Source organism: Phoenix dactylifera, chromosome 11 (assembly GCF_009389715.1).
Source record: "Phoenix dactylifera cultivar Barhee BC4 chromosome 11, palm_55x_up_171113_PBpolish2nd_filt_p, whole genome shotgun sequence".
NCBI classification, from domain to species: domain Eukaryota; kingdom Viridiplantae; phylum Streptophyta; class Magnoliopsida; order Arecales; family Arecaceae; genus Phoenix; species Phoenix dactylifera.
This window is the reverse complement of record NC_052402.1, coordinates 27,619,894-27,634,339: the sequence shown is the minus strand read 5'-3', so window position 1 is coordinate 27,634,339 and position 14,446 is coordinate 27,619,894. Positions and strand designations below refer to the sequence as shown.

General features: G+C 34.4%; 1 protein-coding gene across 1 annotated transcript; it reads right to left on the bottom strand.

Moving 5' to 3' along the window:
- Positions 1-1,392: 1,392 nt before the first annotated feature.
- LOC120112486 (zinc finger A20 and AN1 domain-containing stress-associated protein 9-like) lies at positions 1,393-3,185 on the bottom strand. Its single transcript, XM_039132013.1, has 2 exons — positions 2,995-3,185; positions 1,393-2,162 (listed from the first exon to the last, which is right to left on the bottom strand). The coding sequence occupies exon 2, from the start codon at positions 2,140-2,142 to the stop codon at positions 1,633-1,635; it is 510 nt and encodes a 169-aa protein (XP_038987941.1). The 5' UTR covers positions 2,143-2,162; positions 2,995-3,185; the 3' UTR covers positions 1,393-1,632.
- Between the last annotated feature and the right edge of the window lie 11,261 nt (positions 3,186-14,446).

Here is a 14,446-nt window from a genome sequence, read left to right as displayed (position 1 = left end):
TATAATTATTTGTTAAGTATATATATCGATCTTTATGAATGAATGTATCATATATTACTAACGTTGAACTTTGATACATGCATGCATTGAATTTTGTAAAAGAGTATGATCTTAAGTTGTATTCACATAACAAGCATATAATTGAATTGTATATCCGAATGATGTGTTGTGGTATTCTAGACTAGTCACGTTGTTGATTCTCCGCCATGGACTTGAAACGTAGTACTTGTTGATGCCCCACCAAAGATAAAAAATGTAGTAATGTTGACACCCCGCCATAGACTAGAAATATGGTACTGTTGATGCCTCACCATGGGCCAAAAATATGATTGTCGTAGTCTAGAATTGAGAACCTAAATATTATTGGATCTGATATATGCTAATTTGAGATAATTATTTGATCTGATTTATTACATTAAAAGATGTATGTTTGCTATGCTTATTTTACGATTATGATATTTTCAGGCATGAAATCTATATAAATAAAAATTATTTAATAATCTCTCATTTATTATTATTATAAAGGTATGGGTGTATAGAAAATTTTACTATCCTGGAAAGTTTATAGCTATCTATTATATTATTTTTTTAGAGTCATAGGATGCAGAGAGTCGGATGGGGTGAGCGTGAAGTTCGTGCATTAGAGTTACTAATGAGCTAGTTAATTTATCTTTAGATACCAATGAATATTTAAAAATTTTGTAATTGAACAAGTTGGTTATTGGATTATAGTGGATTTATTTAGTTGGATTATTTTGAATATTAATTGTTCATTTAAATTTTTAGAGTTATTAAAAATTTTATCTTAGGTCTTGCATGATCTCTAGAGCATCGCTCTAGAATTCATGTGGCCATATCACATAATCAACCCATGTGACGGGTTCATCGAGGCACATCGAGAACCTTTGCCATGGAAGCTTGTGAACTATAGGCACATCGAGAAGCTGTATAGGGTCATCCACTAAAGATTTCATACCTCTTGTTAGACTTCAAGGATATGATCCTTGAGAGTCTACCAGATAGACTCACTCCCATGCAAACATGCAGCACGCTATTGATCTTGTATTGGGAGCTTCATCATCCATGCTATATTAATTGTAGAATGCTAATTAAATTATTATATGATAATTAAATTTTATGCTATATTAATTTGTATTCTTGAACCTATTCAGTATATTTTATGCTAATTAAATTATTATATGATTACAATTTCAAATGCAAGGAACCTTTCAAATGCTAAACTCAATATACAGGCTTGACATTTAATCATAAGTATGGTAAATTAAGATCGTGATATGAACCTTCTCACACTCAGATGAGGCACTTTGCCATCCCTCAACAACTCATGTCATTTACAAGCATCCAGTATGGATCAGGCACAAATAAAATCTCTTTGGGAAAAGCTCATATTAGAAAGGAATGGTATTTAGCACTTAATAAGCAAAACATGAATGGTTACAAGGCATTTCATTGACACTACTAATTACAATAAAAAAATAAGAAAAGGACTTCACTTCTAGTGCTTCGCTGGAAAGAACATTGACTAGGGGATAGAACTAACACCAAACTTATGCCTCAGAAACTAGGAGTGACCTCCGTTCGATCCTAATAATTTCAATTTCAGACATCAACTTAAATTTTCCGAATCTTTTCTGCCTTCACGACAGGATTTTCTTTGGCTATATACTGTCGACCAGCACTCTTGTAGTCAAACGAACATTCATGGGCCTCAGAGTACCGGTGAGCTGAGCAAAATGTGCCTCCACACCGGCATTTAAACCCAGTCAACCCAATCTTTTTCCGGCATAGCAAGCAGCGATTTGCTGGTTGCTTGTTGCAAGCATCCTCTGATTGGTCTTTGCAAACATTCATGAGATTGCCTCCATCCAACTTATCAGACTTTTCAATACTAGGTTCCAATTGCATAGAGGAAGAAGCAGTAGGAGCTGCCTTCTCAACTCCTATAACAGGTGTAGCAGCAACAGACTGTTGCATCATGATGAAGTCTCTGTAGCACTTGGAGCACAAATTATTGGTCATTGCACTCCCGAAAAAGCCACAGTTATTGGCACACAGAATCGGACCTTCCGGTGTGCAGCATTCAGTCTCCTCGGTCTCTTTGTTCCAGCTATCTTGTGCCATGTTTCACAGTTTATAACAACCTAACAGTCCAAGAATGTATCTCAACTTAGATATGAATCAACCTTGAAAAAAAGAAAAAAAAGAGGTAGTCCAGGAAGTAATTTTCTCTTTGCTTCAATGAATTCTCAAAAACTATAACCAAAATTCAAATCTATCCAGCATTGAGAATTACAAGTGCAATATCAACTGTCTGTCTCTTTCAATGTTTTAAGTACTTATATCACCATGTAAAAATTTACAATTTAGTGAAAGACTGTAACTTAGGAGCAACTTGACACCAATTAGGGAACAGAAAAGAATTAAGACAACAAATCGACATCCCTAAACCCTTTACTGATACCAAAGTTTCAGAAACTGGGCATCGATCCCATACATAGCAAGAAAGACTAATTACTTGATCTCGGAATCGGAAATACTACCCGGTTCTTGTAATAAATTGGATCAATCAGATGGAAAGGAAAAGAAAAAAGAAAACAAGAAAAAAACCAATCTTTAGGATAAAAAAAAAAAAAAAAAACTTCTTCATCTAGAATCAAAAGAACCCCTTATCTAACTCATGACAGCATCGACGGGTGCAGAAGAAAGACAAAAGAAATCACAGAGTCCCAAACCAAAGAGAGACTGGATTTGTCGAATTAGAAGCCAAAATCCATGGATTTCTGATCATCAAATGATACCAACACAGTATTTACAAATTAACTATTTAAAAAGAATCAATCTATTAAAACAGAATTCAAGAAGAATCAAGAGAAACGCAGAGATAGAAAAACGCCAACCTCGTTTTTTATCAAATCCGGAATAAAAGCATCGGAAGCAAAACGATTGATCGAACGGGAGAGAGATAGGACTGACCTTGCTCGGAATCGAATCTATTATTCGGGGCGACGGCGGAGGAGAGACGAGACGAGAGAATTCTTGTTTCAAGTCTGGGTTTTGAGGTTGGGAGGTTGTTGTTAGGGTTTTGAATAAATAGATAGAAACTTACCAAAAATAAGTACGTAGATGCGAAGTAGGATTGAAACGACAGCTCATCGGTCGCGTCTGCCCGACCTGCCCGGGACCTCGCGATCAGCCGCCCGGGGTCTAGCCGCTTTTTTTTTCGTTGCCGAGAAGGAATTTTTTTTTCTTTTTTTAATAATTTTTGTAGGAGGAAGGGAATTTCTTTATTGGGCCTGGATTTGAGACTCTAGAGAAGGACAACAACTTTAGCCAATAGAACTAAGTGGGGTGACGAGGAAATAAGGTCAATTTGAGGTAAAGTTCACCTTAGGTTCAAACATCATATGCCATGCCAATGTTGTTATTCAATTTTTCTAAGTACTAATGATCTAAGTTTGATATCAATGTAACATAATAAATTCATAAATAAGTAATAAAACAGTAACATAAAAAAAATAATAATAATGGAAAGGATCATTATAGCTTAATTTATTTTAAAACTGTTTTTACATTAGCTATGTACCCTGTTTATAGTTATGGAATCCTATAAACATTACCATGATTTTTTCCATGCTTAAAAAGGTAGAAGTCAAACTTCTTTTCTTACTGAAAAATAATCATAGAAAAAAGTTTATTTTGTTAGAGATGGCAACATGTGTATAGATTGTGTAAGCCATTACTCATTCCTATCCCGTAATTGGAAACTATATACTCATATCTACCGGGCATAGTAGGAATGGTTAGATAGGATGAGTTGGACGGATCGAAGAGGTAAAGTTATAAAACTCCTCTTTTTTTTTTTGCTCACAAATCAAACACCAATCATTTTTTCAACTATTGCTTTTTTCATTGCATTAACAATCAAAAGAATCAAAACATAGATTGGGATGATATTTTCATGAACTAATTTAATAAGTGTTTTTGACTATAGCATGCAACAACCTTCAATTATTCCAAAAAAAATTTGCATCTTAAAAAAATAAAAAAGAACTTCAAGCTGGGATTAAGGCTGCAAATGGGTCGGGTTGACCCGTGACCCATGACCAGACGGTAAGAGTCTTAGGGTTCCTAGTTCCTTAAAAGGCGGAAGCGGCTCTCTCTCTCTCACACACACAGTAAAAATCATAAGGGTTTCGCCGTTTCGAGCATTCGAGTTCGAGGTGGAGCCATGGAGGCAAGGGAGAGGGACGGATGAAGAAGGCACAAGGGATAAGGGAGAGAGAAGAATGGTGGGAGAGAGAGAGAGCAAGAGGGGGGAGGGCGGTGGTCAAAGGCGGAGCTCCTCCGCTAGTGGCGCTTAGGGTTCCAGCAATGGCGCTTACTTTTCTTGCTTTCACTTCTTGGAATGGTCGGGCTTTTTGTGATTTTTATTTGATCTGATGGTTTTGGTTTGTGCTATTGGCGGTGGGTGGAGGAAGTAAGATTGGATTTCGATCTTTCTTCCTCCGATGTATCTATCTTTGCTTCCTTCTTCGATTTATAGCTCAATTTTTTTGTGTTTTCATGGCTTTTCATCCTAGATGGTCAAATGAAGGTTTTTGCCTTTGAATGGGTTTCTTGTGATCGGAGTTGCATCCCTCATAATCTAATTGGTTGCCATATATCATTTGTGAGGGGTGAGCTTTTAGATATTGTTTAGTGAGTTGGAAGATCTACTCTTTTGATGCTCAGGATTAATACCCATCTATCTATACTAATCAGGAATATCTGCTCTAGTAATAATGGTTCCGTTGAACAAGAATTTCTTCGGAGTTGAGGTCCTCCAAAATTCATCTTCCACTTCTGTTTTGTTTATGGAACATATGGAAATCATCTTGGCACAAGCAACAGATAAATGCTGCTTACAGAATTATACAGCCTTGAAGTATTTGAACTATTTGCTCTCATACAAGGGCATTTCCTCTAGTAATGTTCAAGGCTCTGGAACCCATTCCACTTAATTTGAGGTCCAAATTTCAGGGAAGTTATCACAAAGAAGTTAATGTATCAGTTTGGGCTCTTGAAGAAACCAATGCAGCTCCAGAGAAGTGAAAATTTGTCTGAAGCTCGTAATGCTTGTTTAGCTAGACTTTAGGTTATGGAAAATCCAAACATCATTTTTCCTAAAATTGAACCATGCACTGCATCCATTTACAAGTTTATTCTCAGATGAACGTACATTCTGAACAATTCTCATCCTTGATTTGTGAGTTCTTATGGATCATTAAAGGTTCTCTATTAGTTCTATCATGCTCTGAAAAATGAAAATAATATTCTAGATACTACATTTTTTTAGAAATTGAAAACTGGTCGAAATGTATTCTTAAGTGCTTTTGGATATAAGTTAATGTCTATGATGGGTAGCAATGAAAACACAGCTGAAGTTTCAAGTACACTTCGTTCTGAAGCTATGGAGCCCTCTAATACAGAAAGTTTCCAAGCGAGCAAAAAAAGGAGGTCAGAGATATAGAATCATTATAGTGAGGTAGAAAACCAAAACGAGAAGGCTAAATATAATTATCGCCATTTTATTTTTTCAGCCGATCCTAAATATGAGACAAGTCATTTTCACAAACAAATAAAGAACTGTAAGTCCAAAAAAGTCTTGATAGGAGGCAGAAACAGTTAATAGGTAATGTGACTTTAGAAGATGGTCTTACCATTGAATGAGTAGACTCTCTATTCATTTGATCAAAAGAGAATCCATGAGGATCTTGTAGGAATGGTAATTCTACAAGAGTTGTCATTTACAATAGTCGAGAACCCTCTTTTCGAAAATTTGTTATGAACCTTAGACCTCAATTTCGTGTTGTTTCAAGGACAACATTGACATCTAACTGCTTTAAAGCATATGAAAAGAGAAAAAGAAGACTTGATGGTTTGTTTAAGGCAAACTGTGGAAGAATTAGCTTAACATTTGATATGTCGACATCAAATTAGATATTGGGATATATGTGTCTTACTACACATTACATCACTAATGATTGAAAACTTAAAAAGCATATTATCAATTTTAAGATGGTTTCTTCACCACATATGGGCTTAGTCATTAGTGATTGTATAGCTAGCTGCAATTTATTTTGAAATATCGAGAAAAGGTTGGGTTCAATCATCCTTGATAATTTTCAGCAAATACAACTATGGCCATGGAACTTTAAAGATAATTTAGAAGAGATTTACTTTTGGATGGTAAGTTCTTTCATGTGCATTGTTGTGCACATATTCTTAATTTGATTGTGAAGGACAGGTTGAAGGTAGTGGAGGGTGCTATTCATGGGATCCGTGAGGCTGTTAAATATGTAAAATCATCCCAAGCAAGATTGAAAACATTTATGGCAATTGTGAAACAATTAAAGATGCATAGTAAGAAAAGGATACGCATAGATGATGCTATACAATTCAAGAATATGTTTATGCGACTTGAGGCACGGGATTCTAATTTTGAAGATGCGCCAACTGAGAAAGATAATTTTGATGTTTATGTACTCAAGGCACTATTATTTGTAACTTCTTAAAGGTTTTTCAGAAACAAAAAGTCCAGCTACAAATTTGTATTTCTATGAAATTTGGAGAATATAGATGCTATTCGTTCAAGAATTTAGGAGTTCAAATGCAGTTGTGGCAATGGTGGCCTTAAAGATGCAAGAAAAATTTGACCAATATTGAAAGGAATGCTCTCATATTCTTGCCGTAGGGGTTGTTCTTGATCCAAGATATAAGATGAAGCTTATTAAGTATTACTTTCAAAAATCTATGGTAATGGTGATCGTGCTTCATTTGACATCAGGAAAGTGTACGATGTTTTTTAAAATCTTTATGATCATTATACAATTTCATATGGTGCAAATTTCTCTCATGTTCAAGTGAAGAAAATGGTGTCTACATCTCATGATAGAGGAGATGAGAGTTTTTTTTTTATTTTTGCAAGACTATGAAGAATTTATCTAAGAAGAAGAAGCTGCCCAACCATCCAAATCAAAAATAGAGATACATTTGGAAGAGTAGGTATTTTATAATATCTAATTTGGATGCTTATATTAAATAATAATTCAATATTACTAATAAAAATGACTTGCAACTGCCCAACTATCCAAGCCAGAAATAGAGATGTATTTGAAAGAGAAGGTATTTTATGATCTCTAATTTGGATGCTTATATTAAAATATAAGTCAATATTACTAATAAAAATGATTTCCAATGTACTTTTTTTGAGCAGGTTCATCCATTAGGAGATCAAAATTTTGACATTCTAAACTTTTGGAGATTCAACGAATCAAAATATCCAATATTATCTAGAATGGTACATGATATTTTGGCAATTTCTGTTTCTACCATTGCATCCAAGTCTGCCTTCAACACTGCTGGCAAGGTTTTAGATGATTTCCATAATAGCCTATCCTCGGATATGGTTGAGGCATTGATATGCACACAAAATTATCTTTGAGACACCTTGCTTCATCTTATAGATTCAATTTCTAGACATCCCTAACTTTATTACATACTAGTGCTTTAAAATGTTTCAATTTTTAATTTTGTATTTTTTTTCATTTGTAGATGACCCAACTCCTCATACTAATTATATGGTTGAAGATTACGAAACTGCTATTGTTATTAGTATTGATGATTAACTTATGCAAGTAATAATCATCTTCATTATTATGTTTATATTATTAAGAATGTTGTAATTTTAATGCATAGTTAACTATATATCTATTATCTATGTGAAAAAGAGATTTTTTTTGCAGCTATTTTCTATCAAGTCCATACAGCGTCAGGGTGTGGCTTTGCGAACTAAAGCGTAAGAGACTCCGCTTTTTGAATTGGGCCAATAGCATGTCTCTTTACACTGCCATGTGCATGTGCTATCTACTTCACTTGACACGTTGAACTATGTTTTTTCTTGCTTGACTGTGATGTAATTCATTTTCACAGTGTCTTGGATAGGTTCATGTCAATGTTCAAATGAACTACTGGAATATTCTCTTAGTTAAAATGAACCGATCATTCATGGATGTTTAGGTAGTGTGTCTCTGTTTAGTAGTCCTATCAAACTACAGAGAAAACAATTATACTGCAGATGGTTTAGGTAGTTCCTTTGGTTCATTTGGTTCAGTTATAGGTTCATAATTCACAATTGGCCCTTTATGGATGATTTGGGCTTGCTTCAGGTAACTTGGGCTTATGAAATGTTGCTCGCTGTGGGTGTAGGTGCGTAAGATGTGGAATTATTAGTCAATGATAGGTTTCAATGTTGCTACATCTCTCAAATTAGTTTGGTGATGAAAATAAAGATATACACTCCGTTTGTACCCTGTCGTCCTGCTCCTTTTGCCCCATAAATCATCCAGTGAAGGTGCTGTAGGAGGTTACAGTATTCCGCGAGGAACAACGTTGCTGGTGAACGCGCACTACATCTATAGAGACGCCAAGACGTGGGAGGAGCCCGCAAAATTTAAGCCAGAAAGATTTGAGAATGGGAAAGGGGGAAAGAAGTGGATGATCCCATTTGGAATGGGGAGGAGGAGGTGCCCAGGCTTGCAATAAGAGAGGTTGGGCTAGCACTTGGGACATTGATCCAAAGCTTTGAGTGGAAAAGAGTTGGCAAAGAAGAGGTGGACATGGGTGAAGGCTTCGGATTGACCTTTCCCAAGGTCATCCCATTGGAGGCTATGTACCCTCCACGCTAAGCTATGATCAACATCCTTTCAGGACTTTGAATCGCTCGGATATCATTTCTCTGTTTTGATTTCTGAATCTCTAGAAAATAAAGCTAGATTTTTGTAAATTGTACATCAAGCGACATATACGTTGCTCATGGTGTGAAAAATTAGATATTCAATAAATAAAAGGAAGCACAGACCCAGACCCAGACCCGATCCAACCCGAATCCAAACTAAATCCAAATTTTTTGGATTGAATCCGGGTTATACATGAAACCGATGATCCAAATGATCCGTTGGGTCAAAAATTGTAGTGGTGGACCCGAACCGACCCAACGCAGGTAGGTACGTGTAGGTTTTTTATATTATTGGGTGTAATTGTAATTTATCGCTAATCTCAGGAAGGTTCTTGTAATTTACTCTATAAAAAAAGATGTCAAAAACTATTCTTCTATCAAAAACACCGAATTTCTTTAGGTTGAAAGAAAAATTACTATTAATAGAAGAAATTTTGTATTTTCTTAATTTAGACCCCCTCTCTAAGATGTTAAATCCTGGCTCCACCCCCAACTCATGACCTACCTTACTAGCATTAGAACTTATTACGTCCATTTTCTCTCAAATCATTTTATAGATCCCTTATCATGGTGGTCATATGCATCCAATTGCATTGGCCATCTGCAAGTGTCTAATACCTGTAAAAAATCAATTCTCTCCTCAGTTGGTGGAAATAAACAAATAGTGGCAAAGCCTCCTGCATATCAACTCAAGAGGAAGGTACGTACTTCCACCAATTGTATCTTATAGATTTTTGGTTCAATCTAAAAATATATATACTAGCTACAAGATGATCCCATGGTTATTAATTATGAAAAGAATGATACTAGAAAATTAGATGCTTGTTTATTGTATTAATAACTATATATTATTTCCTATATTTCTTAAATATTAGATTAGTTTTATTATACTTTAATCATTTGTGATCAAAAGAACTTGTTGGCCTTGTCTATTTTCACAAACAAAACTAGAGTGTTTCAACCCTAACCCACATATTATATATTATCTAATCTAAAGTAACCTTAAATTGTACCTTGATAGAATTATATTATAAAAAGGCTAATATAAATAAGAGTAAATTACAAAAGCCCCCTTTGAAGTTTATGTTTGTTACATCTATACTCACTAGTTTGTAAAATCTATACTTACACTTAGTTAAATTAATGACGTTATCGAATCCATTTATCTCATATAAAAAGTCAAAATTATCTACGATTGATGAATTACAAAATGCACCCTAAAACTAGGAGTAAATTATACTTATATTTAATAGTTTGAAAAATCTACGCTTACCCTCCTGAGATTTATTTTCATTCAACACTTTAACCCATAACTTAATAGAATGTTAGCCAAACTATTAACTTTAATGGGACCTAAATGCCACATAAGAAAAAAATTAAAAAATGACCAAACTAGCCTTAAGTGATGTAACATCCACCCAATGAAGAGAATTGCTGTGCGGTTTAATGGGTCTGAGTTTGATCTTAATGAATTATCAGAAAATAACAATGTGCAAAGAAAAAAGCAATCTAGATCTCTTAATCAAGTAGATGTCTCTAAAATTTTCTGTTGTAGAAAACGAGCATCAAGAGTATTATCACTTGAACTAGCCTGTGTATGATCCAATCTAGGCTATGGAACCACAACTGATGCACCCTCCAAAAATAAGAGTTCTTATGCATTTACTAATTTGGATCTTTTAGATGATTGGCTGCGAGACCTATTATAGCTCCATATATAGATTTAGAAATCCTCATTTATAGCGACAATATCAGCAATTAATATACCGGCATCACCGATTTCTATGATGTGGTGGGCAAAAAGTGAGAACAAAACATCATCAGAAATGATAGATGCTGGTCAGGAAGGATGTTCATTGTCGGATGTCGGTTGCAAACAAAACTAGTTGTTGATCGCTCGTCGAGAAGGAATGCTTGTGGTGGGGTGGCGAAGGGGAAACGTGCTCTTGGCTGCTTAATCTCGAAGAGAAGAAGACTCTTGAAGACATAATACTTCGAAGAGTTCCAAGAGCCAGAAAAGTGAAAGAAGAGCCTTATTTTCTTATAAAGTTAATTTTGACTTAAATAGAAAATGGTTTCACTAACACTATTAATTTAAAAGGGTGTAAGCATAAGTATTTACAAAATATTGGGTGTAAGTATTTTAAACATAAATCCCAACAAAATTTTTGTAAGGTTGTTTTGGTCATTTTAAAAAAATTTCTAATATGACATTTGGGTCTGATTAAAAGTTAACAGTTTGACTAATATTCTGTTAAGTTATGGGTTGAAGTATTGAATAAAAATAAAACTCAAATGGGTAAATGTAGGTTTTTCATACTATTGAGTGTAATTGAATTTACTCCTAATTTTAGAAAGATTTTGTAATTTACTCTATAAGTAAAGATATCAAAAACAGTTCTTCTATAAAAAAAATAAAATTTCTTTAGGTTGAAAAAAAAATACTATTAATAGAAGAAATTTTGCATTTTCCTAATCCTCCCTTAGATGTTAAATCCTCTCTCCACCCCCAACTCATGACCTACCTTACTAGCATTAGAACTTATTAGGCCCATTCTCTCAAATCATTTTATAGATCACTTATCATGGTGGTCTTATGCATCCAATTGCATTGGCCATCTGCAATTGTGTAATACCTGTAAAAAGTCAAATATCTCTTTAGTTGGTGGAAATAAACAAATATTGGCAAAGCCTCCTGCATACCAACTCAAGAGGAAAGTACGTTCTTCCACCAATTGTATCTTACAGATTTTTGGTTCAATCTAAGAATATATATGCTATCTACAAGTTGATCCCATGGTTATTAATTATGAAAATAATGATACTAGAAAATTAGATGCTTGTTTATTGAATTAATAACTATATATTATTTCCCATATTTCTTAAATATTAGATTAGCTTTCTTATACTTTAATCATTTGTGATCAAAAGAACTTGTTGGCCTTGTCTAAATATAGCAAACAAAAACTAGAGTGTTTCAACCCTAACCCACATATTATATATTGTCTAATCTAAAGTAACCTTAAATTGTAACTTGATAGAATTATATTATAAAAAGGTTAATATAAATAAGAATAAAATGCAACCCCCCCCCCCCCCTCTAATGAAGTTTAGGTTTATTACATCTATGCCTACTAGTTTATAAAACCTACACTTACACCCAATTAAATTAACGGCATTACTAACCATTTATCTCAAAATTGCCCCTAAGTAAATTACAAAAAAATTCCTAAGGTTAGAAGTAAGTTATACTTAAATTTAATTGTTTGAAGAATCTGCACTTATCTCCTTAACATTTATTTTAATCCAACACTTTGACCTATAACTGAACAAAATGTTTGACAAATCATTAATTTTAATAGAACCTAAATGTCACATCAGAAAAAAAATTTAAAAAATAATCAAACTAGGCTTAGCTGATATAACATCAACCCAAGAAAGAAAATAACCGTGAGATGCTACGGGTCTGAGCTTAATCTTAGATAAATTATGAGAAAACAACAATGTACCAAAAAAAACAATATACCAAAAAAAAAAAATTCTACAACTCTCTAAGAAAGTGGAGGTCTCTAAAATTTTCTTTTACAAAGAACTAGCATCAAGAGTTTATCGGCTTGAGCCAAACTGTCTATGGTCCAAGTCAGGCTATAAAACTGTAACCGATGCACCCTCAAAAAAAAAGAGTTCTTATACACGTACTGATTTGGACCCCTTAGATAATAAACTATGTAATCTAGTATAGCTTAATATATAAATATAGAAATTCTCATTTGCAACGATAAAGTTAAAAAATTATATTTACAAAATTGGACAAGTAGAATTCAAAGCCAGTAAATAATACACCGATATCTTCGATCTCTATAATGCGGTGGGCTAAAAAACGAGAACTAAAATTGATTAAGAAGAACATATGCTGGCCGGAAACGGATGTTGGTTGGAAAAAAAGCTTGTTGTTGGTCCCTCGTAGTAGGTTGGCATGGCAGAAAAGTAAAAATGGAGCCTTATTTTCTTATAAAATTAATTTTGAGCAAAGAGATGGCTAGTGAGGCCCAAAGAGCTGATATAGTTAGGTAGGGGCCCACTTACTCAATTGACTTCGGTATCCTATAGTGAGGCCCACTTACTCAATTGACTTCGATATCTAATAAGTTTTACCTACTACGGATTTAAACCAATGACTCCCGCCGTATGAAAACAATACTCTAACCACTGAGTTAAGTAGGTTATTTATCACCAAAAAAAGGACCCATCACTTTTAGGATTATAAGTGGAATATTATTTCTAAGCAATACCAATCTGTTAACAGTAGATCAATCAGAAAGTTATCATGTGGGATTATTATGGAATATTCATAATATCCCACATGATAAGAAATTATCATGTGTTAATATATCTATGACAAGGGCTATAGCTCAGTTAGATAGAGCACCTTGTTTACATGTGTTCCAATGCTTTTCAAGGAAGTCCATTATGCAATGCAATAAACATAATTAATCTTATTGACAAATCAATGTCTTACTCCATAGATTCGAGGGAACAAGAGAACAATAGCCTGACAAATATTGAGTGCGGTCCGATTCAGGTGCCAAATCAAATGAAACCCGCCATTGATCTGATAGTTGATAAGGTAAATACCCAGTATTTGAGGATGAGATTGGACCAAAATAAAGGTTGGATAAACAACCATTCCATTCGTATTTGAATATTCGATTCTATTTGTAACTTTATTTAAATTTATATAACATTTATAAATTTGGGCCCAATCTCGTCCTCAACCCTAATATCCAGATAGATTCGAACACATTTTTTTTTGGCGATTTCAAAAAATTGTTATGTCATTTTGGCAAGGGATTGCAAAAATAAAGCTATCAAGAGTTTTTTTTGGGTTATATTTCACCATGACCAACAAAGACTAGTGTAGTGTTGGTTGATACGGCAGATATTATTCCCTAAATTGCATGACATGCCACCACTCACCTAGCTGCATTACTATTGGTGTTACATGCATTATGTGCTCATCTCAATAATTGAGCCCATAGGAATGCGCCTCAAAGATTGGTAGCATCAATAACCATGCTGGCGCATGAAATACAGACCCATTCTTTTTATTTCATTGGGCAATACTCACACCCGTTATATGTGAGCCACCGATGCACCCAAAAAAAATTAATAATTTCAGCAAACAGCTACCAAATAACAAAAATTTGCCCACTATTTTTTTCAAAAAACAAGATGGTTGTACCATCTGGGTTGGTCGGTTGAATGGATTTTGCAACGTTTTGGGTTTAAATTAAAACTGACTGCCTGTGGTTGGCGAGACAAATGGGACAGATGCCAATGGATTTATATCGTTGGGTCCAAACAAAGGGTTAGGAAAAAGCACGTTTAAATCAGCCATCGGGATCATCAAGTTGGACAGGCATCATAGGTATAAATTGGCTAAAGGACTGTCATTGCAATTTCTCATGTAAAACTCTGTAGATTATGTTTCATGACATTATGCTAAACTACAAACCATTCATATAAAAGATTATTGAACCATTTAGGTGGTGATCACAAGCAAAAACTAGTGGGTTACTCCAATCTGACAAGATAAGATGGATGGGTGATGGATCGAAAGAGTTTGATCAAGTTTCAAACAATTGTATG

Coding starts and splice junctions, on each gene's coding strand:
- LOC120112486 (XM_039132013.1), bottom strand. CDS start 2,142: ATGGCACAAGATAGCTGGAACAAAGAGACCGAGGAGACTGAATGCTGC.